Source organism: Geotrypetes seraphini, chromosome 4 (assembly GCF_902459505.1).
Source record: "Geotrypetes seraphini chromosome 4, aGeoSer1.1, whole genome shotgun sequence".
NCBI classification, from domain to species: domain Eukaryota; kingdom Metazoa; phylum Chordata; class Amphibia; order Gymnophiona; family Dermophiidae; genus Geotrypetes; species Geotrypetes seraphini.
The window spans coordinates 239,076,700-239,104,214 of record NC_047087.1 but is presented as its reverse complement, the minus strand read 5'-3'; the positions used below and the strand labels follow the sequence as shown (position 1 = coordinate 239,104,214).

Sequence of the window (27,515 nt, the reverse complement as noted above, 5' to 3'; positions counted from 1 at the left end):
CAAAACCGTAATTTTCGTGTTAGTGGAACGAGAGCTAGAGAGAGTTTTCGTTTTCGCTGGATTTGCATTTTCTGTGGGACTAAGGGTCAACCTCTTGCTTGTTTTCCACGAGAGCTAGACAAGCATCTCTGAAATCCCTTAACAAATATTAATCGAGAGCAAAGACATTAGCTGCAAGCAACCCATTCAGTAAATCGTTGTCGAGTAAAGCTGATTTGTTTAATAGAAAGCCAAGAGAAGTTTGAAAATACACATTTCAGCTTGGGCATGCTCTCATTATTTTTATGAAGAAAGCATTTCTTGTGTTTGAGAGGAGTATTTTTTATATATATCTCTGTCTCTGCGTTACTCTAGTTTTAGGAGCAGGAAACTATATTGATAAAGTTGTACAAAAAAAAAAAAAAAAGGATTACTGCCAATGAGAAGGAAGTAAACTGTGCCCAATCAGGTGCAGCGGAATACAGGACAGAAGTAGCCCCTGCCCAATCAAATGCTGTGGAAGAGTAAGCGGAAGTAATCCAAGCCTAGTCCGGAGCGGTGGGAGAGCAAGTTGTGGAAGTGGGTCTCGCTACAATGGCAGAAGTGGAGGAACCGGCGGGTCCGTGCCCAGAGCTGGATAAGGAGATGCGTGTGAAAGGTAAGAGCTGAGCGCTTGCTGCGTGCAGAGACACAGTCAGAATTTATGCTGCTAACTGCAACGAGATGTTGGTTTTAAGGGGGGGGGGGGAGAGTGCTTTTTATTTTTTTTACCGTTCCTCTATTTTGTTTTTCTAAAGTAATCTTCTCTCTCCTCTTCCCCTAACCTTTTGAACAATCGTACTTTATATATGTCTCCCCTCTCTTTACTTCGTATTTTCTCTTATCCTTTTATATCCTTGCTTTGGGTTTCTGCTTTCATTTCCCCTATTGCCTATGATCTGTGCGCCTTCACTTTGTTTCTGTAAATTCATCTCCTATATAGACTTGTTTGTGATTTGGTTAAGTATCACATGCAAATAAATAGGAAGGCCTGACTGCAGAAATAGTGGCAGTTTGGAGAGCAAGTGTTTGTTTTCGCTATCCAAGGCTGGCTGGCTGACTGACTGACTGACTCACTCTCCTTCTGCATTTCTTTTGTCCAAATAGGGAAGGGGTAAAACGCGGATCTAAACCCGCACATCCTTAAAAATCTGAGGTCCGGGCCACTTTTGGTCTCAGCATAGGTTATGGCTCTGACAGACCTCTGTCAATTTAGCTCTGACGGATCCTAATGCTTTTCCCTCCCTATGCTGAGCCTAAAAGTGGCACAGACCTCAGGGCAAAAGTTTTGCATTAGGGTCTCTCAGAGCTAAAGTGTCATGGAAATCTGTCAGAGGCATAACCTATGCTGAGACTAAAAGTGGCGGGGTGCTGGATTAGTCTATTTTGTAATCTGGTTCTACTTTGTTGTTATTCCATGGTTGCCTGTACTTTGTAGGTTGCTTTTTTTGTGTGAAAATAAAAATTGATTACACATAAAAAGTGTCATGGAACTCAGATTTTTAAGGACGTGCGGGTTTAGATCTGTGATGTACGTAAGGTCTGCGTTTTATCCCTTCCCATCCAAATAGACTTATGGGATGGTGTTGGGAATATATGTTGTACTCACACCCACTTCACCACCATAGTCCATGTTGTTTGGAAGGGAGGATAGACATCCCTTAGAGGTTCCTAGAAACATGTTGGACACAAGGGACTGAGGGAAAGATTCTCAAAACTTATCATGCCCCTAATGATGTTTGCTAAACCTGTTCCAGCTGGTTTAGGGTGCATATATTTTAGCAGCTGATTATCAAAAGGGCTCACCACAATCTTTTCCAAACTTTCCATCAGTCTTTGACTCTGTTGTGCAAATGTAGTACAACAAGGTCATTAATATTAAAATGAGCACTCCGGATGATTTTGTATCATTGCCGGGTGATTCCCTAACCTCGTTGTTGTACATTTGCAGCAAATTTTTCCAGCAAGGTCTGAGCTGTTGTAGCCTTACTTTCCTATCTGTACCTGAGTGCTGATTGGCTCAGGCACTGACAGGATCAGCAGGAGGGATGCCCACTTCCTTCCGCCAACAAACATCCCCCTGGACACACACCTCTGGCAGCAGGAGGAATGCCCACTCCCTCCCGCCGCTGCTGTCAAACAGTAACACACACCCAGCAGCAGGAGGGATGCCCACTCCCTCCCAATGTTAAACAACCCTCCCCCAGACACTCCCCCCCAGCAGTGGGAGGGATGCCCACTCTCGCCCCCCGCCCCCTTACCTTTTTCAGGAAAGTTGGCTAGAGAGATGTCTACTCCCTCTGGCCGGAAGGCCTACCTCTTCAAATTGATGCGCCTTCCCAGTGCATCCTGGAATGTTCCAGGGAGGGGCCTAAGGCTCTGATTGCCCAGGTGCCTAAAGCTGGGGTGGGGGGTATTGGTGGCAGTAGAAGGGAGTGGGCATTCCTCCCGCTGCCAGGTGGCAGTTTGCATGGTGGCAGGATGGAATGGGCATCCCTCCTGCTGCCAGGGGTTTTTGCTTGGTGGCAGTGGAAGGGAGTGGGCATCCCTCCTACTGCTGGGGGGGGGGTTGTTTGGCGGCAGGATGGAGTCGGCATCCCTCTTGCCGATCTTCATTTTGGGGTCTCTTTTTTTTTTTTAACTTGCGGGTGTAGTCTGCACATGTGCCAATTTAGCGACCCTCTGTGAACCTCATTTGCATGTGTGGTTTTTTAAGAATAATGACTCTTTTTGAAATCATTACAGTAGTGGCCGGTTGGATTTTACCGCAAACATTAGAGAATCTTCCCCTGAGAGTGTTCTTTTTACTAAATTCCTTGACAAAGTTCCTCATGAGAGACTTCTAAGAAAATTAAAAATTCATGGGATAGGAGGCAGTGTACTGTTGTGGATTAGGAACTGGTTATTGGACAGAAAACAGAGAATAGGATTAAATGGCCATTTTTCTTAGTGGAAGTGAATGAATAATGGAGTTCTGATTTTTAAGATTGCAAATTATCTATGCCAACTGCTAAACAAATTGTAAATAGATATGACAAATATTGTTTGAAATGTCTGATGCAAATGCCAGATGCCTAAGAAACAAGATGGGAGAGTTAGAATATATTGCACTAAATTAAAAGATAGATATAACAGGCATCTCTGAAAGCTGGTGGAAGGAAGATAACCAATGGGGACACTGTCATAGGAAGATACAAGTTATATCGTAGTAATGGGGTGGATCGAATTGGTGGAGGCGCAGCGTTATATGTTAAGGAGGGTCTTGAATCAAATGGACTGAAAATTCTACAGGAGCAGAAACATACCTCGGAATCCCTATGGGTAGAAATTCCATGTATAAGGGGAAAAAGGTTAGTGATAGGAGTGTATTACCGTCTACTTCATCAGGATAATTGGCAGATGTTGAAATGTTATCAGAAATTAGGGAGTGTAACAAAATGGATAACACAGTGATAATGGATGATTTCAACTACCCCAATATTGACTGGGTAAATATAAGATCAGGGCATGCTAGGGAGCAAACATTCCTTGATGAAATCAAGGATTGCTTTATGGAGCTGCTGGTTCAGGAACTGATAAGAGGTGAAGCAATTCTAGATCTAGTTCTTAGTGGAGCACATGAATTAGTGAGGGAGGTAATGGTGCTGGGGCTGCTTAATAACAGTGATCAGATTTGATATAATCCCTGGAATAAGTTTGCATAGGAAATCCAATACAGCAGCACTTAACTTTAAAAAAGAAGACTGATAACATGAGGAGAATGGTAAAAAAGAAACTTAAAGGTGCAGCTGCAAATGTCAAAAATATATTTATCAGGTATGGATGTTATTTAAAAATTCCATCCTGGAAGTCCAGACTAGATATATTCCATATATTAAAAAAGGAGAAAGGAAGACCAAACGGCAGCCAGAGTGGTTAATGAGTGAGGTGAAGGAAGCTATTGGAGCTAAAAGAGAATCCTTCAGAAATAGAAGGATCTGACTGAAAATAATTATAAACAACCCAAGGAACGTGAAGTAAAATGCAAGGTGCTAATAAGGATGGCAAAGAGAGATCTTGAAAAGAAGATTGTGCTGGAAACAAAAACACAGTAAGAACTTTTTTAGGTATATTAAAAGCAAGAAGCCGGGAAGAGAATTGGTTGGACCGCTAGATGACCGAGGGATAAAAGGGGCTCTCAGGGAAGACAAGGCCATAGTGGAGAGGTTAAATTAATTCTTTGCCTCTGTCTTCACCGAGAAAGATATGAGGAAGTTCCAGAAATTGTATTCAATTCTAATGAATCAGAGAAACTCATACAAATCTCTGTAACACTGGATGATGTAATGGCAGTTGGCTGCCTACAATCGGGATGCCGTTTCTAGAATTTGGTCCTTAATGTACAGCATTGCGTGCATCTGTAGAAATAATAAACAGTAGTTGTAATAGTCCCAGTCTCTTTTCTGCTTTCCTCTTTTCAGGGTCTGCTGGTCATTTACTGTTTCTGTTTTTGTACTCCACACTCATCTCAGAAGTTGGCCTTTCCCATTCAGCTTTTCACTCCATTTCATTTTCTTTTCTGCCTCTATCCATAAAATTCAGCCACCATTTTGCACTATAGTCCTTAGCCTCTGTATTTACATTTTTTCCTGCCTATCAACTTTCCATTTCTTTCTGTCACTTTCCTTGCAGATCATCTGCCTACATTTGCCCTCTCTTCAGCTCTCCAATTTCCCATATCACTCCTTCAGCCTCTTATTCCCTTCTACCTTTTGCACAGTCCCACATAGAGAAGACTGAGCTACAGAGAAAGAGACTTAACAATTGCTTGATTTTTGGGAGGACTGTCCATGGCTGAGGTCTGCGGCCTAACATGGATTGACACAACGCACTGGGACTTTTCTTCATTTGCCAACACTAATAGACTAATTGCCTGATTTATTACTGCCACCGTGGTTATCGGCCTAAAAAGACAGAATGAAATTCAAGAGACTGAACTTTAAAGTTTTAGTTTGATTGGTTTTGTTTTCTTTGCAAATGTGCACTTGTTGATTTACATTTTAGCCTCTTTATGGACTTATGCAGTGTTAGTTTATGTGTTAGCAACAAGCCTATCACAAGATTCATGTGCTTTGCCTGATTGCATCTTTCATCCTATTTGGACTCCCGTTTCTGCACCCTAATTATCTCTAATCTCAACAGATTCTTTCCATTCATTTCTTGTTGCTTGGCTGAAGTGAAGTGCACTGAAGGAGGAATAACAATACCAGAGCTACATACAGCTTCATGACTTTAACCCAATCATCTTTTATGATCCAGAAGTTTCTGAATTGAACAGTGCAATACGAATTATCTAATGTGTCTATCTGGACTTCCATTTTAGCCTATGAGCATGACCTGATAATGTTTGCAGTCAACCAGGTCTACACCGTTCTGAGCCTGAAATAATCTAGCGTGCAGTTGAAAAGTTTCGTTAATTTATTTCCCTAAAAGGGTAGCTGCCTAAAAAGATGAAGCCATTAAATGTCAAATGTGCAATTGATGTAAGAATTTTCCAGATATTACTATGCTTAATGTTTTTGTTTGTTTTCTTTTGCTCTTATGTATTATTGTCATACACATGTTTATCGTGAGTCCTAATAAAGCTGGTGTCATAATTTTACTAAGCTTGATTCCTGAGTAATGGCTCTTCCTTCTTCTGGATGTGGACGACTTCATGGGAGCAACAAATCTGATCTATGCCCTGATCTAGAGGGGTTAAGCCTCCTTAGGCTTCAAGAGGGGAATGAGGAAGAATCAGGAATAAGACCTGCATGAAAAGTAGGCGAAGACCCCTGAGACCCCAAAAAATAAAGTTATATTTCTAAGAGAGACATTGTGCTTATGAATTCAAGTCTCTGGACAATCATATTTCAGCCTGTCAGCAGGAGACAATATGCTCTATGAGAGATTCACCTTTGCTCTAGTAACTGGCAAAGATATGCTGACTGTGATGTCATTGGATAAACTCAAGCAACAGTACAGGGTAAAATTATCAGAACTATTAACAGAACTACAATCAAGCTCAGGATAGAGAAGGCCTACTCTCAGAAATTATTGACCTTAGTATTAAGAATGCAGTGTCAGGGAAATAGAAAGGTCAAGTTTTGACACTAGGTGACGTCATGTTTCAATATGGCTCCATGATAGACCATATAGCCAATAGAAATGATGCATGTAACAAACCAATGGAAAGTGAGTATGTAATCTGTAATTAGATTGTACTCTAGGCTACTGAACTAAAATATATAAGTAGCATACTGGCTGATATAACTTTGGGATGGATTCATAACAGTAGCAGGAAGCTCTGTAGGTAACCCATTGGCCCAATGTGTTGTACTTTGTTGTTTCATAAAAAGAAAGCTTTTTTTTGTTTATTCCTAATAAACCTATTTTATAACAGCAATTGGGTTGTCACGGGGTCAGTTTGTTTATGATAAGGTCCGCAGCCTCCTTTATCACATCTCAGCTTTGTGCTTGCCCTCATCCTAGGTTTGATCTATTTCCTCTGTTTCTCATCACTGCGTTAGCCCTACCACTTTCTCTGTTGATCCCTTATCCTCATCCACTTTTCAGCTTTCCCCTAACCACCGCTCCAGTTGTATTTCCATCTTCCTCTCATTTATTTCCTTCCTGTTCTCCCTCATGGTTCCACTATGCCCTGCATTGCCCTCGCTTTCCCTTCTATTCCAGCTTGTCTAGGATCTCCTCTCACTTCCTCTTCTGCCCCATTGGCTAGCATCTCCTCTACCCTAGTCCAGCATCAATCCTCCTTGTCCATTTTCTCCCCCTCCCTGTATATCCAGCATTGGTTCTCTCCCTCTTCCCCTCTAAGTTCAATATCATCCAGTGCTTCTCTTATTTTTCCCATCCCTTTTTTTCTTTCCTCATACAGTATAATATCTCCCTGCCCCTTTTCTTCCCTATATCATAGTTGGCATTCTCTCTCTGTCCCCCCTCCAAAAAAAAGCTCTTTTTCGCTTGCTCTCTCACTCTTTCTTTTGTTCTCTCTCACTCTTTCTTTTGTTCTCTCTCACTCTTTCTTTTGTTCTCTCTTTCTTTTTGCTTTCTCTCGCTCTTTTGTTCTCTCGCTCTCTCTTTTCTCTCTCTCTCTCGCTCTCTTGTTCTTTCGCTCTCTTTTGTTCTGTCGCTCACTCTTTCTCTTGCTCTTTTGTTCTCTTGCTCTCTTTTTCTTTCTTTCACGCTCTTTCTTTCTCTCTCTCGTGCTCTCGCTTTTTTCTCTCGCTTTCTTTTCTTCTCTCTCTCTCTTTTTCTTTCTCTTTCTCTCGCTCTCTCTTTCCAGTTTCCTCTACTGTGGCAGCCAATGGCATCCTTTCCTGCTCTGTTTGCTGCCAAAGCTGCCCAGACAACTACAGCCAGGCACAGAACTGATCTGAAGCAGGAGCAGCTAAGCCAAAAGGCAGCACGAAGCCTTTCACTCTATTCTTGTGCCGGAGGCCTGCTGCAGAGCTGATCTGAAGCAGGAGCAGCTAAACCAAAAGGCAGCATGAGGCCTTTCACTCTATTCTTGTGATGGAGGCCTGCTGCATTCCTGCTCACTTTATAACAAGAAGCCTATGTCAGAGTGGGTGTGGAGTGGTAGGCTTCCTTCTAATGCAGAGGTGGGTAGTCGCAGTCCTCGAGGGCCACAACCGTGTTGGGTTTTCAAGATTTCCACAATGAACATGCAAGAGATCAATTTACATATAATGGAAGCAGTTCATGCAAATTAATCCCATGCATATTCATTGTGGAAATCTTGAAAACCCAACAGGGCTGTGGCCCTCAAGGACCATGATTGTCCACCCCTGTTCTAATGTGTATTGTAGTAGTAGCTGCTACATAGGAAAATAATAAGCAATAAGGGTAAAACGAGCAATGACAGAAAAAAGGGTGAAAATACGAGTATGTATAGAGAGATATTAAAATGCCTCATTCTGTTTGTTTTTCATTTTGGTATTGAATTAGATGAGACTGTAGTAGAAACAGCAGAAGAAGCGACTGAGCCTGCAGAAGCTGATGTTGGGGAACTTTGTAAGGATATGTTCAACAAAATGGCAATTTACTTAACGGGAGAGCTGACCGGTAAGTCCTACAAGAATTAAAATATCTACTAAGCTGATATTTATTTAATTCATTTACTATCCTGTTCTCCCCAACAAGCTCAGAACTGGTTACAGATTAACATACATAATATATAGTTAAGATGGGTTACAATTTGGCATACTTGTAACACAATGTGTACATCCTAATTTAACATATACAGAGGTAGAGTTGAGTAAAGATTTCACACTGGCTTTTACAAAGCTGCGGTAGAGGTAAATATTCTGACACTTATAGAATTCTTATTACCTCACCGGCCTGCGATAGAAATCTGTACTGCAGCTTTGTAAAAGGAGCTCTTAGACTTTTAATAGCTAGTACAAACCCAAATTTTATAATTTTTTTTTTTGTTTAGATTATTGTAATCCGCTTATTTTTAATGAGCTGTGAGATTAATTCAGTATGGAAACAGTGATATAACTAAAAGAAAGTGTAAACTCTTGTTTTGTTTGGTTTCAGCCACCAGTGAAGACTATAAACTTCTAGAAAATATGAACAAACTAACTGGTTTGAAATATATGGAAATGAAGGATATTGCTATGAATATTAGTCGAAACCTAAAGGATTTGAACCAGAAATGTAAGTGACAAAATACAGAGGCCTCTTTTTACTAAGCTGTGTTAGCTGTTAATGTTAGTATGGCCTGTGTGTTAATACTGCACTTTGTAATGTAGTAATTTCTGCCCAATATGGAAAAGTTGGTTATTTGTGGGGACTTAACAAGGTTCAAGTTTCAGTTTTATTTGATATATCGCATATTTTCAGAAAAGATTAGAGAAACTGGGCCTCTTCTCCCTCGAACAGAGGAGATTGAGCGGGGACATGATCGAAACTTTCAATGTACTAAAGGGGATAGACTTAGTAGATAAGGACAGGTTGTTCACCCTCTCCAAGGTTAAGAGAACGAGAGGGCACTCTCTAAAGTTGAAAGGGGATAGATTCCGTACAAACATAAGAAGGTTCTTCTTCACCCAGAGAGTGGTAGAAGACTGGAACGCTCTTCCGGAGTCTGTCATAGAGGAAAACACCCTCCAGGGATTCAAGGCAAACTTAGACAAGTTCCTGCTAAATAAAGGCGTACGCTGGTAGGGCTAGTCTCAGTAGGGCGCTGGTCTTTGACCGGAGGGCCGCCGCTTGAGCGGACTGCTTGGCATGATGGACCATTGGTCTGACCCAGCAGCGGCAACTCTTATGTTCTTATGGTTTACAATCCAATATATAGTTGGGAGGAGGGAAAGCAACAGGACAAAACACTACCACACTTAATAGAGTTAATGCTGAGGAGATTACTGTGTGTTAGCTGTTAATGTATCGGGTAGTGCTACCTCAGGAGCTCTGGCTAACTGTTATTAAGTTAATGCGCATGAAATTTTTCTCTACTAGAATGGAAAACTACTTGGAATGCCACCATCAGTTAACACAGAGAGTTTGGAGTTCCCGCACAGTAACCTTAGCACAGCTTAGTAAATAGCCCCCCCCTCCCCCAACTGTGGTAAATCTGGGAGTTTTAGTATTTAAAGACTTCTTTGTACACTTCTGTAAGGGAACCTTTCATTTCTGCTTGCAGGTGGTAACCATTTAACGCTAATACTTTGATTATTAATATTTTCTTATACCCTCCTGCCCCTTTCTTTTTATCATAATTTTGCTATCCTAATCAGTGAGCTTTAATGTTCTTTTTCGCTTATATAGGTGTACAGTTTGCTCATTATTAAGCTGAGCTATTTATTTTAGATGTCACCTGAGGTAACTTAAAAATGGTTTATATTTGTATAATACTATCGGCATACATGGTCTTGTGCAAGATATTGTTTTTGCCCTAGGGGGTTTGAACAAAGGAAAATAATAATAATATTAATATTCAGTTAAAGCTCCCAAACTGTGATCCAGGATCTATAATGTCACAGCTATATCTTTACAACTGTACTGTGTGGTGAATGTTGATTAGAACTTGCTTGAAAATTAACCCTGAAAATTATTGCCAAACCTGACCCATGGTCCTATACTTCCACTTCAGTTTGCTATGGCTGTCATAGCCGTTGCTCTTCTTTCTCCTGAGGAAATCTAGAAGGAAAATGATAGAAGCAGAGAAAAATGAAGGTAGATAGGAACATAACCATTGCCATACTGGGACAGACTGAAGGTCCATGAAGCCCAGTATCCTGTTCAACTGTGGCTAATCAAAGTTACAATTACCTGGCAAGATCCCAGAAGAGTAAAACAGATTTTATGCTGCTTGTCCCAGAAATAAGCAGTAGATTCATCCAAGGCCATCTTTAATAATAGATTATAGACTTTTCTTTCTTTAAACCCTGCTGAGCTAACTGCTTTTACCACATTCTCTGGCAACAGATGCCAGAGTTCAATTACATGTTGAGTTAAGAAATATTTTCTCAGATTTGTTTTACATGTACTACTTAGTAGCTTCATTGCATTCCCCTTTGTCCTTGTATTTTTGGAAAAAGTAAACAGTCGATTCACATTTACCCATTCCACTCCATTCAGTATTTTATTTTTGTTTTTGATTCCTTTGCTTTCCTAATAATTCCTACCATTCTATTTGCTTTTTTTTTTTTGCCACCACTGTATACAGTTCGTTTCCTTAGAAACCCAGGGATCAAAAATTATGAGAGAGAAGTCAGAAAAATAGCACTATGTATACAAACAGACTGACTTCGGTGAAAAGTTCTGTCTGCAGAGAGTGATCAATACATGTATACTCCGCTCACAGATATGAAACTCAAAAAGAAGGCTAAAAAAACACCTTTGCAATAAGAGTTCACCTTCCAGTCATTGCGATATTTATATGTTAGATCACTCTCTGAGACTTGATGGAATAATGTATCTAATATTTCAATAAATAGTTTCAAAAATGTTTCAACAGACTCTCTTAGTTATCTTCATTTAGTTTGAATGTATCAAAGTCCATAGTATGCATGGATACATTGTCAGAGATGGTTGAATATAATAAAAAAAAGTACTTAGCTTGTGAAACCAACTTGAGGGGTCCCAACACGGCCCCGTTTCTGAATCTGCTTCAGGAGACCCGATATAAGTTGTCAAAAGTACTTCATTCGATGAATTGGAAAGACAATCATGTCACTGCAAAATGTCCGTGCTAACTATGATTACTTGATCACTGCTGAGCTCACTCTAAAGTCAGATCTAACATATAAATATCACAATGACTGGAAGGTGAACTCTTATTGCAAAGGTGGCTTTTTAGCCTACTTTTTGAGTTTCATATCTCTGAGCGGAGTATACATGTATTGATCACTCTCTGTAGACAGAACTTTGCACCAAAGTCAGTCTGTTTGTATACACAACTGTATACAGAGCAGAGGTATTTCAATATGTCATCAATAATGACACCTAAATCCTTTTCCTGGGCGGTGATTCCTAATGTGGAACCTTGCTTCACATAACTATAGTTTGGGTTCCTCTTCCCTATGTGTGTCACTTTGCAGTTACTCACATTTAAATGTCATCTGCCATTTGGATGCCCAATCTCCCAGTCTCGTAAGGTCCTCTTGCAATTTTTCACAATTGTCTTGCTATTTAACAAACTTTGCATGGCTAGGGCATATGTTCATCTTTATCAATCTGCTATTCCTTCCTCTCCCCAAAGATCCTTTGTACTTTTCCCAAGCTTGCTTGAAATCATTTCCACCACCTCCAACAGGAAGCCATTCCATGAATGCTGTGAGTTAGTGTGCGTGCTCAGTCCGTCCCTTTCTCTACTGTTTTTCTTTGGAGGTGGCAGGGCTGCTTTAAGTACTGTGAGTTAGAGGTCTGAACGGGGATCGCGGGAATCCCCCCTAACCCACAGGACTCCCACGGGGACCCCCCTCTAGCCAACGGGACTCCCACGGGGATGGAAGGCTTTGGAAGCAGGGTTCGTTCATATAATATAATAGACACGTCAGCCTTAGTAAAAGAGGGGGTTTATAAGTTAATTACCTGAACAGAAAACAAAAAAAGGGTTCCACCAAAGAGATTCCACAAGGAAAACAGCAGCACAAACACAAAAGAAACTGTGGAATTGATGATCCTGTCAGAAGTAATTGCTGCTTTTTATGGGGTCGGGCAGGGATGGAGGTAATTCCTTGCGAGGATGGGTGGGCACGGAGAGGATCCTGGCGGGGACGGGTGGGATTTCTGTCCCCGCGCAACTCTCTACTGTGAGTATGCACTGGTTCCTACTCCTACAGTGTGTGGGAGTGGGGATGGGGGTTTCTCCCCCTCCCCGCTCAGCACTTGTATACCTTGCAGTCTCAAGAATACTTCTCGCAGTTTGCATGAAATATCAAGCTCTGTGCAGCCTTACGTAGGTAAGGACAAATGGATGAAAAGAACTTTGTAAGAAAACTCTTTGGCAACTAGCTGCCTATGAAAAGTCCTGTGGTATTAACTACAAATAATTCTGCTGGATTGTGCTTGCTGTTTTTTTTTTGGGGGGGGGTTCCCCCTCTGTCTTTGCTCTCCATTAATGGTAGAACTTTGAATAAGTCTACCATTAACTGTTGAATAAGTCTTTCTTGCCTGTGCTGAATTTTGTGGATCGAGCCACTTAACTGCAGCAGTCACGACTGCTGAGGATCCAGTTTACTAGCTGAATCCTCAGAGTCCCATGGTCAGTCTTGGAGCCTCATTCACACTCACAAATTTAAAGTGCAATTGCAAATACAACTTCTTAGGGGTCTTCTTCCCTTTTTCTTGCTGAATTCTTGAAGGTATTTGTCATAAGTATGTACAGGAAGAAAATGAAAAAGACAAAGTGCTGTTGGAAGGAAGTGACGTCATCCCAGCGTATGGGAGCTCCGTAGGGGCCGTTGCGAAAAAGTGCTTTTCAAGCTTCTAGCGCTAAAACGCGCTTATTAACAGGATCGCATTTTGCGGGTGACACTATGGCGACGCGGAAAAAGTTGGACAAATTCAAATATTTCGGCGACGGAGGGGAGAAAACAGCGAGTGAGGCGCAGGGGAGTGCAGGAGACTCGCTCAAAATGGCCGCGGGGCCGTCGGCGCCGGCGGAGCTGCTTGAGGCTGGGACTGTGGCACTCTCGGGGGAGCTCAGTGAGACGGTGCACAAATCCTTCCAAACGTGGTTCCAGGACCTGAAAGATGAAATGGTAGGCGTGAGAGTGGATGTGAAAGCTGCTCTGGCGGAGCTCCGTGCGGATGTGGGGAAGCTGGGAGCCCGAGTGTCAGCCTCTGAGGAGCAAGTGGAGGCCTTGTCTGCCACAATTACCGGGGTTAAGGATTCCACAGCCCAGTTATCATCTGAGCTGCAGGAGTTACAGGCGCAGGTGGAAGATCTTGAGAATAGGTCACGCCGGTGTAACCTGCGCTTTAAGGGAATCCCGGAGGGGGAGGCATATCGTGATTGCAAGAGTGTGGTGCGAGAGTTCTGTCGGAGCCTACTAGGTGTGGATGGAGCTGAGATGCCTGAGGAGATTAAGCTGCAGAGAGCGCATCGGAGCTTGGGTCCTTTACCAAAAACATCACCTCTAGCAAATAAAATATGTATTATAGGCACTGCCTGCCCAGTGACACCTAGTTTAACGGCCGCGGTATTCTGACCGTACAAAGGTAGCATAATCACTTGTCTTTTAAATAAAGACTAGTATGAACGGCAAAACGAAAACTTAACTGTCTCCTTAATCTAGTCAATGAAATTGATCTTCTTGTACAAAAGCAAGAATAAAAGAATAAGACGAGAAGACCCTATGGAACTTATGTTATTATACACTTAAACATAATATAAATAACAATTGAAATACTAACTTTGGTTGGGGCAACCACGGAGAATAATTATCCTCCGAGAAACACAAGCTAAACTAAATAAAATTAAGCACCAGAAATCTACAATTAGACCCAATATATTTGATCAACGAACCAAGCTACCCTAGGGATAACAGCGCAATCTTCTTCACGAGCCCTTATCATCAAGAAGGTTTACGACCTCGATGTTGGATCAGGATATCCTTACAGTGCAGCTGCTGTTATTGGTTTGTTTGTTCAACAATTAAAATCCTACGTGATCTAAGTTCAGACCGGAGAAATCCAGGTCAGTTTCTATCTATTAATAATTCTTTTTAGTACGAAAGGACCAAAAGAATAAGACCAATATTTTTAGCATGTCTTACAAAATATAATGAAACCATCTCAATTAAAATATAATATAAATCCAAAATAGGATAGCTAAAAGTAGCAAAACCTGATACTGCAAAAGCCCTAAGCTCTTTTAACTAGAAGTTTAAATCCTCTCTTTAGCTATGACTTTATTAAAAATACTTAATCCACTAATACTTATTGTTCCAATTCTACTTGCCGTAACTTTTCTTACTTTAGTAGAACGAAAATTTCTTGGATACATACAATCCCGAAAAGGACCAAATATTATTGGCCCAACAGGTTTATTTCAACCAATTGCAGATGGGTTAAAATTATTTATTAAAGAACCCCTTCGCCCATCCTCTTCATCCCAAATAATATTCCTAATTACCCCAATTCTAGCTCTAATATTATCCTTAATTTTATGAACACCAATACCTATACCAGAACCAATCTTAGATTTAAACCTAAGCATTTTATTTATTCTAGCCATTTCCAGTGTAATGGTCTACTCTATTTTGGGTTCGGGGTGGGCCTCTAATTCAAAATATGCCCTGGTTGGAGCACTACGAGCAGTTGCCCAAACAATCTCGTATGAGGTTACACTCGGCCTTATCATCTTATCTACTATTCTTCTATCAGGTTCATTTACACTATATAATTTTATTTATACTCAAGAAGAAATATGACTTATTATCCCTACTTGACCTATAGCAACAATATGATATATTTCTACATTAGCAGAAACTAATCGTGCACCTTTTGATTTAACAGAAGGAGAATCTGAACTAGTCTCTGGTTTCAATGTAGAATATGCCGGTGGACCATTTGCCTTATTTTTTCTAGCCGAATATTCTAATATTTTAATAATAAATACCTTATCTGCTGTACTTTTCCTGGCACCCTCAACCCTTAACATACACTATATTACTATTAGTCTTATAATAAAAATAGTGTTTTTATTATAAGACTAATAGTAATATAGTGTATGGTCCTGGCTTTAAAGATATCATCGCCTGTTTTGCGGATTATTCCCTTAAAGAGAAGATTTTGCAGCTGGCACGGCGCCACCCCCGTTTTCGCTGGAATGAGTTGGAAGTGGGCGTCTATCAGGACCTGGCTTGGTCTACACTACAGAAGCGCAGGGCGTTCAAGGAGGTCACGCAAGTGCTGAGGGATGGTGGCCACAAGTACCGCTGGCTGTTCCCCTTTGGGGTCTGGCTTACTGTCAATGGGAGGTCTCGAAAGGTGGCTACGGTCACGGAAGCCTGGTTAGCTATGAAAGAGCTGGGTTGTGTGAATGTTCCAGAGACGGTGCCAGTGCCTGCTACAGCTAGCACCTCGGGAGTGCCTGGCGCTTGGTCTTCAGTTCTGCGCTCTGGCAAGCGAGCAGCTAAACAGGGGACCTGATGATGAAGAAGACTTATTATCTCAACTATTCTTTACCAGGGCCACCTTGATTGGCATGGACTGGGAGAGGTACTGAGTGGTGTGCTATCTCCGGTCTGGCTCTTGGAAAGAGACTCTGCACTTTCTGATGTTTCTCTTTAGCTTTACTGGCGGCTTGTTTTGCTGCAGTTTTTGGTTCTGTGTTGATGTCATGGGGAGCTGCTTGGGCTAGTCACCTGGGGTACTTTTCACTTTCTAAGGGCTGGCTAGACCTTCACTGAGGGGGTCAGCTTCGGGTATGGGGGGGGGGGTTTGGGAGGGAGTAAGAGTAAACTTCTAACTATTGGATCATGGAATGTAAACGGTTTGAACAGTCCGGGTAAACGTAGTATAGTATATCGTGAATTGAATAGATTAAAATGGGATATTTGTATGCTTCAGGAAACCCATTTGAGACCCAGACATGTGGGGGTCTTGCGGTCCTCTCACTTTGAGCATGTATGGACGCATCAAAGTGTTCAGTCTGCTAAAAAGGTGGGAGGACTGGCAATTCTTATTCGCAAGGGCTTGGGTTTTACTGTTCTGAAGGTATATAGAGATTCTGGGGGAAGGTGTCTTGCACTGCAGGGTACATTGCAGGGCCGTCTTATCACTGTGATTAATATCTATGGTCCTAACGGGGGTCAGGCGGCCTTTTATGGCTCTCTTAAAGAAGATTTAGTCAACTTTGTTGGGGGGTCTGTATATTTGGGGGGGGGGGATTTTAATGTCACTCCTGATGTGCTGCTTGATCACTCTCAGGGAGGACTTCGATCATCTTCCCGAGCTTCTCGCAAGGCTTTTCTTGCCCTGATGTCCTCCTTGGGCTTGATTGACGGTTGGCGCTTGCACCACCCTTCCCAGAGGACGTATACACATTATTCTTCTGTTCATTGTTCTTATGCCAGGATTGATAGTATTTGGACTCATCGTAATCAGTGGGGGGGGAATCAGAGCTGCTGAAATTGAAGCTATACATATCTCTGATCATGCGCCTGTCTGGATAGCTTGTGAAGGCTATTGGGATGTGGGGCATCGTCGGGCCTTTTGGAGGCTTAATGAATCACTGTTAAAGCATACGGAGGTGGACAGGGAGGTGGGGGAAGCTATTACTAGTTATCTACATGACAATGATAATGGCATGGTTGGTGACTCCATATTGTGGGATGCTCTTAAGGCTTTGATCCGTGGGATCTTTATTAAATGGGGGGCACGCCTTAAGCGACAACGGGAGCGCAGAGCTATATCCCTTCGGGAGACTTTGATTTCTCTGGGGAGGCAACACCAGTGTTCTCCTGACCCAGAAGTGTTTGCACAGCTTTTGAGAGCGCGACATGAGCTTTCTCTTCTACAGATGGAGGAGATTGACTTTTATAGACTAAGATTGCGCCAGACGATATATGAATATAGCAATAAAGCTGGCTCGCGACTTGCTCGATACATTAAATTGAAACAGGCCCGAACCGCTATTACCCGGATTAGGGATATGGAGGGGAAAATGCAGTGTATTGATGGGGCTATTAAGAAGGTTTTTCTTTCCTTTTACACCAAATTATATGGGAAAGTGGAGGGGGTACAATTGGACTCTATCAAGGCGTATCTAGATAAAGTGACGTTGCCACACCTGGGAGACTCTGATATAGCATATCTTAATAGTCCTGTTTCCTTGGGGGAGGTACTGGGGGTTATTGCCAGATTGAAATTGGGAAAGTCCCCGGGTTTAGATGGGTACACTAATAGTTTTTACAAACAGTATTGGGTCGTTCTAGCTCCTCTATTGGTGCGGGTTATTAATGGGGTGAGGGGAGGGAATTCACTACCACCATCGATGGGAGACGCGGGTATTTCGATATTGCTTAAACCGGGGAGAGATTCTGATACTTGTGGTGCGTACCGGCCCATTTCATTATTGAACACCGATGCAAAAATTTTGGCAAAAGTTTTGGCCCTCCGGCTGGGAAGGTGCTTGCCTAGCCTGATTCATATGGATCAATCGGGGTTTATTCAACGACGTCAGGTTAGTAACAATATTCGAAGAACGTTGCATCTTATCTGGGAGGCGCAGCAAGCTTTGGATAAAGTAGCTCTTTTAGCAGTTGATGCGGAGAAAGCTTTGGACCAGGTGGGTTGGGACTTTTTATGGCAGGTCATGGAGCAGACAGGGTGTGGGGATTTCTTTCTGGCTTGGGTGCGGGCGTTCTACCGATCTCCGAGGGTGACTATTAGGGTGAATGGGGGCTACACAGAGTTTTTTTCAATTGAACGGGGAACAGGTCAAGGGTGCCCTCTCTCTCCGCTCTTGTTTGCATTGTCTATTGAGCCCTTAGCTATCCGCATACGTAAGCATCCAGATTTGAGGGGAGTATGGATTGGGGCTCAGGAACATCGGCTTGCGTTGTTTGCTGACGACGTTTTGTTATATGTGCGTGACCCTGAATTTTCCCTTCCTATCTTGTTAGACATTTTTGCTGAATTTGGTCTGGTGTCCGGTTTTACTGTCAATCCGGATAAGTTGGAATTGTTGGGAATCACCTTGACTGCTGATGATGAAAGGGGATTGTCGGGGAGATTTCCATTTCGTTGGGCTTCTGGGGCGCTGAAATACTTGGGAATTTATATCTCTCGGGATTTTTCTCAACTATACACTTTAAATTATACCCCCATTATTAGGCAGATTAAGGCGGATTTGCAGCGGTGGTCTGGGCTGTGGTTGTCTTGGTGGGGACGGATAGCGGTTACTAAAATGAATATTTTGCCTCGTTTATTATTTCTTTTTCAAACATTACCTATACCGCTCCCGTCTGTGGTGTTAAAAGAACTTCATGCTCTCTTCTTTCGGTTTATTTGGAAGGGGAAACCGCCTCGGATATCTCGTCAGTGTATGTGGTTGCCTCGTGAATCTGGGGGGCGAGCGCTTCCCAATTTGTTCTGGTATTATAGGGCAGCGCAATTGCGAATTTTGTTGGATTGGGATATAGCTGAGCAAAAATGTGTAGTACAATTGGATCCTTGATTTGGTTTTCTTTATCTGAACGGGTGGTTTTCAGAACTTTGAGTAACCCTATTTTGACTCACCTTTTGCGGATATGGTGTGAGACGCGGAAGAAATGGGGAGCAGGGATGGTGCCTTCGCTTTTGGGGGCGTTGAGTGATGAACCTTTCTTCCCGGCGGGTAGGGAGAGCTCGGTTTTTCAGCGCTGGGAGCGTCAAGGGCTCCGGACGTTTTCTGATGTCCTTCATAAGGGGATCCTGGTGTCCTTTGAGGCTTTTCAGAAGAGTACAGCTTTGCCTAAGGGGGATTTTTTAGCTTACTCCCAAACCCGACATTTTATTCAATCACAGGGCTGGACTGGGGAATCGATCAAGACGAGGGCTCCCTTGGAACATCTGTGGCTTACACTTCGTAGTCTGCCCAAACCAATTTCAGTTCTCTATCAATATTTTAGGGGCTCGGTTGTCTTTCACCCTAAATATAAAGGCCTTTGGGAACGGGACCTGGGGTGTTCTTTTTCGGAGAGGGAGTAGACCCAACTTTGTCTTGAGATGGGAAAGGCATCCTCTTGTGTTCTTATACAGGAGAATGCCTACAAGGTGTTTACAAGGTGGTATTATACCCCAGCTAGATTACATAAAATGTTTCCGGGGTCTTCTGCAATGTGTTGGAGGTGTGGGGGGGCCGTGGGCACATTTTTGCATATATGGTGGGATTGTCTTCCTTTACAAATTTTTTGGAAACATGTTGTTGGTTGTTTATCCCAATTGTTACAACTTGTGCTCCCGTTAGTGCCAGTAGAATGTTTACTGGGCTTCCATAATGTGTATGAACACACTTGGCAAACTAAACTCCGACGGTGGGGATTGGCTGCAGCTAAATGATTAATTGCTAATCACTGGAAAAGATCTGAGGCACCTGTTATGTTAGAATGGTCTCTGAAATTTCATCAACTGTGTACCATGGAACTTTCCATTGCTAAACGACATGGGCACTATTTTTTCATCTATTTGAACTTGGACTGTTATTATGGACAAGATTGATACTTTGGTTTAAGTTTACTGGGGCTGGGGGAATTGGGGGGATTGTTGCTGTGGGGATAACTGCCTGAAGGAACAACAGGGAGTTGTCCACTTTGAATATTTCAGTTTATTTGGGAGGGGTGGGGGGATTTGCGACTCATTGCAGGGGATATCTGTTTGTCAATGATGTTTTCTTCTTGCTTTATTATGATTTCTGATTCTGCTGTTTTCTGTTTTGTTACATATTATGGGGTGATTGAGCTTTGATATCCACATTTTGCTTGTATATCATAAAACTTTTAATAAAGATTTTCAAGTTAAAAAAAAAGACAAAGTGCTGTTTAGATACTCCGTCCAGACTTAGAGCATTTGTTAACTCACGGTTGGGTTTGAGTATTTCTTGGGTTCTTTTGAATAAGTCTAACCCTCTCTATTCAGATACTTGAAGAACTGCATGAAGGATTTAACCTAAGCTGAAGGTCGTCTGTCTCTCTTTCCTGTTGCTTTTCAGAAGGAGGAGAAAGTTACTTTTATATAGCTCACAAGCTCCTTTAGCATCTTAACTTTTTTCAATTTTCAAAAGCCTGACCATTATAATTTATAACCAAAGATTGATGGGAGAAAATGAACATGCTGGTTACGGGCGGATTTCCTTGGATAGTGGAATGAGATAAGCTGGTTTTCTCCTGAATTGTTCTCCTGTTTCAAAATCATCATGTTACTAACCAAGCTGTTTCTTTTTCTTAAAGATGCCACTCTCCAGCCATATTTAGAACAAATCAATCAAATTGAAGAACAAGTAACAGCGCTAGAACATGCTGCGTACAAACTGGATGCGTATTCAAAAAAACTTGGTACTTGCTTTTTCATTAAGAAAAAAAAATATAAAAAATAAATCACTGCTGAATGCTTACAGTCAGTGGCATAGTGAGGGTAAGGGCACCTGCCTTTCGATCACCCCTCCCACAAAATCCTAGTGGGCTAGAGGGGTTTGGATCAGACCCCCCAGCTCAAGAATCCTCCACCCCCAACACTGCCCCCTATACTTTTTGTCGAAAATCAGGCAGAAGAGATGCCCACTCCCTCCTGCCTTGAAGGGCCACCTCTTCAAAATGGTGGCCTGTTCCCCTCCCGGTGCATCCTGGATGCACTGAAAGGAGCCTAAGGTCCTGATTGGGGGGGGGGGGGCGCTTGGTGTCTGGGGTGACAAAAGGAAGGTGCGTGGCAAGGAGTTGGAAAGGTGACGGCGCCCCCACCAAGACAGCATCCGGGCAGATTGTCCCCCGCCCCTCCTTACTACGCCACTGTGGCTGCCATTCTAGTCCATATTAAAGGTGATGATAGGAATGATAGATGTCTTTTTTTTGTGTTGGGACGGTTTAAATGGACTAACAATACATTTTTTGACTAGATCTGAGATAATATATAAAATTAAAAGAAATAAAACAAAAAAAATAAAGGTAGTACATACAGCATGTTCTAAAATACATGAGAAATAAATGTCCAAATGCTGGCTATTTCCAAAATGAACTTCCGTTTTACAAACTGAAACATCCAAACTATGAGCAAGGCTAAATAAGGAGCATGGATATCATTTTGACAGCCTAGTCATTCATATTATAACAGGACCACACAGATGTCTATGTGGAGGAATATCCTAATGGTTAGTGCATTTGGCAGAGAACTAGAGGTCACTGGTTCAACTCCCACTGTAGTTGGTTGTAATTTTATCTATTTATTTTTGAGCTATCCAGGGACAGAAAAATACTAGGGCTGTGCTGTAAGTTAATCACATTTAATTCTGTAATTTTTAATGCATTACATTACAGCATCTCTTCTGTTTTCCTCGCCATGATCTGGCATCTCTCACTGCTCCTTCCCCCCACCACCCTGTACTAGTCTACCTTAAAGGTGGTCATTTGTTGGTCCCTGGCAGTATTGCATATATGCTGCCTGCAATCTGGTCCAGAGCTTTTCCTCTGACTCGTACAGATACAGAAGGGTGATGTCAGAGAAGGCAGGTTAGGCCAGAGGGAAAGCTTTGGAGCAGGCCACAGATATGTATGCAACGCTGCCAAAGACCAACAAAGTTAACCTTTAAGAGAGACCATAAATAATATACCTTTTAATGATGCAATTAAACGTATTGATCAAAATGCAGCCCTAAAAATGCCTACTGTGACTTCCTCTCCTCCATCCAGTGAAGCATTGCTCAGTCAGAGCACCTTTCTATAACCTGGACATGCCAAATACCAGATCTAAATATGGGCATCCATTTTATTAGACATGGATATCCATATTCTAGTTTTGTAAAATCAGGATTTGGACATCCACGCTGTATTGACAGTTTTTAGATGTCCAAAACACAAATAGAGCTTCTAAAATAACTACCATTATAACAATAATTGTTTGACAGGGGGAGCAAAATAGATAGGAAGAGTACATGAATCTATTGTGTGTTTTAGGAGGGACTTGGTTATATATTATTCATTTTAGGTTGTATCTAATTCTGTGCAGGATGGACTTTGATGAACCAGGAATATGGTGTATAAGGGGAAGAATGAACAAAAAAATTTTTTTTAAAGTTTTTAGATAAAATGCATTGGTGAATATGTGCTGTGTAAGAAAGTGGAAATTTTTTTGTCCCCATAGCATCACATACTCCTAAAAAGGTTATGGAAATAAAAAAATGAATGTTAAATGAGTGGTAAAATATTGTCATGTATTTTAAAGATTGTCCTGGATTTTTCTTCACTTATAATATTTCTGTTTTGATTTTTTTTTAACTAAGTTTGCTTCTAGTTTTACTGGGACTGTATATAATTTATTCTGTATATTTATCAATGGCCATGTTTTTTTAATTAGTATTTTCTTCTTCCCACAGAAGCAAAATTCAAAAGGCTAGAGAAGAGATGAAGGTGAATTTTAATACTGTTGTGGCAATGCATGTTTTTTAGAAGGAAGACTGAAAATTAGTTTTTGAGTCCAAAATTCAACTTCTCAATTTTTCTCTTGCTGCAAACAAAGCACATTATGCTTCAAAAAAAGTTCTCATCCTTTGAGGTCCAGTGCATAGAACTGAATACAACAGCATCCACCATCAAGACCTTTGTTGGTTGATGGTGGCTTCCATTTCTTTGAGCTGGAGGCTGTCCTGAACAATTTCTCATCGGAGAATCCTAGCAAGAGCTAGATGCTTATGCGAACTGCTCTTCAAGCATCCAACAGATGCATTTACATTCTTTCTAGATAGATAAAAACATCTTTTTTTCTGTTTGTTTGATAAAGTATTTTGAAATGAACCAAGTTTCACGTGGACGTAGAAATGATTGGGAAAATCTTGCCTGTTTATGATGCTCCTTTTTACAAAATATTTTTTTGTTTCAGAGAAATATAACCTCTGACCGTGTAGGTTGGCTAATGCAAAGCACTATACACATTTTGTATTAAATTTGAGAAAATGTGGGCAGCCTTTTTGCTATTGCAGGGTCCAGTTAAGAACTGGGCAAAATGGGTCTAGGACGTGCCTGTTCAGGACTGACTAAAGGGGTCAAGATACCCACAATGAAACTACCTGTGATAAATCTGTATCCACAGCCTCCATCATATGTATATTAATTTTGATAGTCTGAAAACTCAATTTACTCTGGGGTCCTGTGGCCAGGTTGAGAAACCCTGGGCTTAGATTGTACATGAGCAGCTGGCAGAGTTAAAATAAAATTGATTGTCACAGAACCCCCACCCCCCTCCCCAACACAATATTTAAGTGCAAAGCAAGGGCAACTCAAGTAATAGTGATACATCCTATTGGCTTTAGTAAAAGCTTTATGCTAAGGAAAGACTCGCCTGTCCATCTTCAGCATTTTCTTGATGATGAGTATGACTGTTGGGCAGACTGGATGGACCACACAGGTATTTATCTGCTCTCATTTACTGTGTTACTGTGGTAATATACATTTAGTAAAGCTGAGGATGGAGGGCTTTCTTATGCTTGCTCTCAATATAAACATGAAAACTGGATAGTAAAAAGCTTGCAAGACATTTTTTTCATTAAAGAGACTTATCATTTTTCCTCTAACTATAATATTTCCTTTAACTCTCCCTCCCTGCAATTTTATGGTATGACCTCTTGTCCTGGAATTCCTTCCTTTTTCTATTGGGGATGGGGAGTTGTTTTTCCTTCATTTATTGAAGTATCTCTAATATTTAATATTTCTATTATAGTTCTCTGTGGTTAAGCTTTTCTTTATAGTGTTGGTGTCATAGGCCCTTTATCATTTTAGTAGCATTTTTCTGGTCCATTTCCATTCTTTGAATGTCCTTAGAACTGAACATATTACTCAAGGTCAAGTGTCACAAGTGACAAATACAAAGGTAATATTTGCTTGTTTCTCCTGCTGTTCCTACCTCATCTAATGCAATAAATCATACTAGTAACTTTAACAGTTGCTTTATTACATTGATTGGCTTCCTTCAGCTGAGATGATTATTTTTAAACCTCTCTTCTTTGACAGTTTCTGTGCGTTGTTCTTCTAGTTTTTAAATGGTTGCTCAGAACAAGGTACATTCAAGTACAGTAGATATTTCCCTGTCAATGGAAGACTGCAATCTAATTGCTTAAAATATTTTTGCATCCCATATTCCTAACTTTGTATTTTTCCATGCTTTTAACTGTTCATTAGGGAATGACACAAGGAAAAAATTTGTCCCCGTCACCGCGATCACCGTCCCTGTCCCCATCCCCGTGACCATTGTCCCCGTAGCATCCTTACAAACCTCAGTACTGCAATATTTAGCTTATTCCTTCCTTATAAATCAAAGTTTTGTCTGCTGAACTAGAGAAAGAGATGTTCAGCTGGCAGGGCTTTGTTTATAAATTTTTATCAACACAACTAATATACTACGTTATCCTAAAGCAAAAAAAATGAAAAGAAATAGAATTTTTTTTCTACCTTTTGTTGTCTGGTTTCTGCTTTTCTCATTTCCTCCTCATTCAATTCCTTCCATCCACTGTCTGTTTCTCTCTGCGTCTTCTATTTGCTCTGTTACTGTGCCTCTCCCTTCCATCTCTCCCTTCGCACCCACCATAGTCTGTCATCTCTGTCTTCTTCCCTTCAAGCATCTTCTCCCCACTCTCTCTTCCCCATTTCCCTTCAGCGTCTTCTCCCCACTCTCTCTTCCCCATTTCCCTTCAGCGTCTTCTTTCCTTTCCACCACCACCCTTTGGCGTTTATTCTTTTCCACCGCCCTTTAGCATCCCTCGCGCGGTCCGAGCATCTCCCTCCCTCTTACCTTCTTGGTGCTTTTTACTTTACAGTGTAATTTGTTCAGGTCGCCGGAGTCTGCAACTCCCGGTTGCGTCAGAGGAGAAGCTTCCGCCCGCAGACGCACGCGACATAGCAAATGTTGCACACCCGTAACAGGTGTTCTCCATGGATAGCAGGATACAACAGCCACACATGTGGGTGATGTCACAGCTGACGTTGTCGGTCAGCCCTTGTCAAAGAGCTTAGAATAAACTGTAAAGTTCTGAGCTCATGTACTAGTTCCCTACCGTATCTCTTAGCAACACAATAATATAAACCCTTCAGTTAAATATAATAGTTTCAATGAGCCAAAATAAAATTCTGCAAGAGAAGGGATGGGTGAGTTTGTGTGGCTGTTGTATCCTGCTATCCACGGAGAACACCTGTTACAGGTATGCAACATTCGCTTTCTCCATGGATAAGCAGGATAGTAACAACCATATATGTGGAGATTCCCAAGCTGAGGGTTTCCTCACTAACCAGATAATAAGGAGGAGGTTAGCGGAATTTCAAAACAATTTTATTTATAACAATAAACACATCCTAAGAATTGTGCATTTTATCATCAACAATTGGCAAATAATCAACCTGAAAAGATTGATCCAAACAATAATGTTTAACGAATGTGCATGGATTGCTCCATGTTGCTGCTCTATAAATATCAATTATTGAAACATTTTTTAAGTACGCAAGTGAAACAGCTTTCGATCTTAGTTTATGAGCTGTTATTTTAGAAGTTAATGCAGAAGAATTACTGATATAGCAGTATGATATACAGTCTGCCAACCAGTTTGACATGGTTCTCTTCAAAACTGGTTTACCTAATGTGTTCACACCAAAAGGCAGAAATAGTTGAGACTAATGATTTGTGGATGATGTTCTGTGTAGATGTGCTCGTAGAATATTGCCACAATCTAAATTGTGAGGTATTGATGCTTCTTCAAAAAAGGTTGCTAATATAACTGGCTGGTTGAGGTGAAATGATGTAACCACCTTAGGTAAAAATTTTGGATGTGTCCTCAGTAATACCTTGCTTGGAAAAAATTGGAGGTATGGATGGTAGTAAACTAATGCTTGAAGTTAACGCTTATTCTTCTTGCTGATGTTATTGCAACAAGAAATAAAGTTTTCCATGTTAAATATTATAAATCCATCTGAACCAGATCGGTGAATGGAGATTTGGATAAAGCTGACAACATCAAATTGAGATCCCACTGTGGCAGAGGTTTCAAAGTTGGTGGATTTCTTAGAAGTCCCTTTAGGAATCTAGATAATAAAGGGTTATGTGAAATAGGATGGCCAGAAATAGGGTCATGTAAAGAAGATATAGCACTTAAATGTGCCCTTATTTATGCAACTGCTAATCCAGAGCTTGAAAGATGGAGTAGGTACTGTAGCACAATTGAAATTAGGCATGTAAATGGATCAATAGATGATTTTGAATACCATGTTGAAAATCGTTGCCACTCATATGCTCTTCAAGTGGACATTTTTCTGGAATGAAGTAGTACCTCCTCTACTTCTGCTGTAAGATTCAAATCGGCATAAGGTCTCTGCTCAGCTTCCATGCCATCAAAGAAAGGGAGCATAGATTTGGGTGTAATGTTGTCCCTGCATTTTAGGTCACTAGATCTGGACGGAGTGGTAAACGGATTGGTGGCTCTACTTGTAGATGGAGTATGGTTGAAAACCAGGTCTGATGTGGCCAATAAGGTGCTATCAGAATGCACTTCACTCAGTCTTGACAAATTTTTACTAGTACCTTCTGCATGAGTGGAAGTGGAGGGAATGCTATCCATGGAGATGATATGACCAATTCAGAGCGAATGCATCGCTGGATAGGCTTTGATTTGTTTGAATTTTTGAACAGAACAGGCGACATTTCATGTTGTCTGGGGATGAGAATAGATCTATTTGTGGTACTCCAAATTTCTTTGTGATGATGGAGAATATTTCGGAATGCAATGATCACTCATGTGGCTGTAAGTGCCTGCTGAGAGAGTCGGCTAGCTGGTTTTGCGCACCTGGCAGGTATACTGCAGTTATGAAAATACTCCTTGACCATGCAAACTGCCAAATTTTCATCACCTCCTGACATAACATAAGGGATCCTGTCCTGCCTTGTTTGTTCAGATAGTACATTGTTACCCGATTGTCTATCGGAACTTGCACCACCTTGTTGGTTATCTGGTGTGCGAAAGCTTGAAATTCCAGATATACTGCTCGTAGCTCCAGAATGTTGATATGCAGCTTGGCCTGCTCCGGAGACCAGAGGCCTTGAGTACTAATGTGTGAAGTATGAGCCCCCAAACCCCTGTTGTGATCGTTATTGGTGGTTTTGGTGCATGAGATTGGTGGGTTGAAGCTACCAATGGAGAGCAGCTCGAGTGTTGTTTGTAAAGGGGAGAACATCTGACAATTGGTTCAGATATTGGTTCCATTTCGATTTGAGGTCCCATTGGAGAGAGCACATGTATAGCCTTGCATGAGGGACAGTATGAATAGAAGCTG

General features: G+C 41.5%; 1 protein-coding gene across 1 annotated transcript; it reads left to right on the top strand.

Moving 5' to 3' along the window:
* The first annotated feature begins 25 nt into the window (after positions 1 to 25).
* On the top strand, positions 26 to 23,449 carry BLOC1S2 (biogenesis of lysosomal organelles complex 1 subunit 2). The gene is made up of 5 exons (XM_033940552.1): positions 26 to 637; positions 8,005 to 8,121; positions 8,599 to 8,718; positions 20,448 to 20,552; positions 22,583 to 23,449. Exons 1-5 carry the CDS (start codon positions 574 to 576, stop codon positions 22,612 to 22,614), a joined length of 438 nt encoding a protein of 145 aa, XP_033796443.1. The 5' UTR covers positions 26 to 573; the 3' UTR covers positions 22,615 to 23,449.
* Positions 23,450 to 27,515: the final 4,066 nt, after the last annotated feature.

Coding starts and splice junctions, on each gene's coding strand:
- BLOC1S2 (XM_033940552.1), top strand. CDS start 574: ATGGCAGAAGTGGAGGAACCGGCGGGTCCGTGCCCAGAGCTGGATAAG. Junction 638..8,004: donor TAAGGAGATGCGTGTGAAAG/GTAAGAGCTGAG, acceptor GTATTGAATTAG/ATGAGACTGTAGTAGAAACA. Junction 20,553..22,582: donor TGCGTATTCAAAAAAACTTG/GTACTTGCTTTT, acceptor TTCTTCCCACAG/AAGCAAAATTCAAAAGGCTA.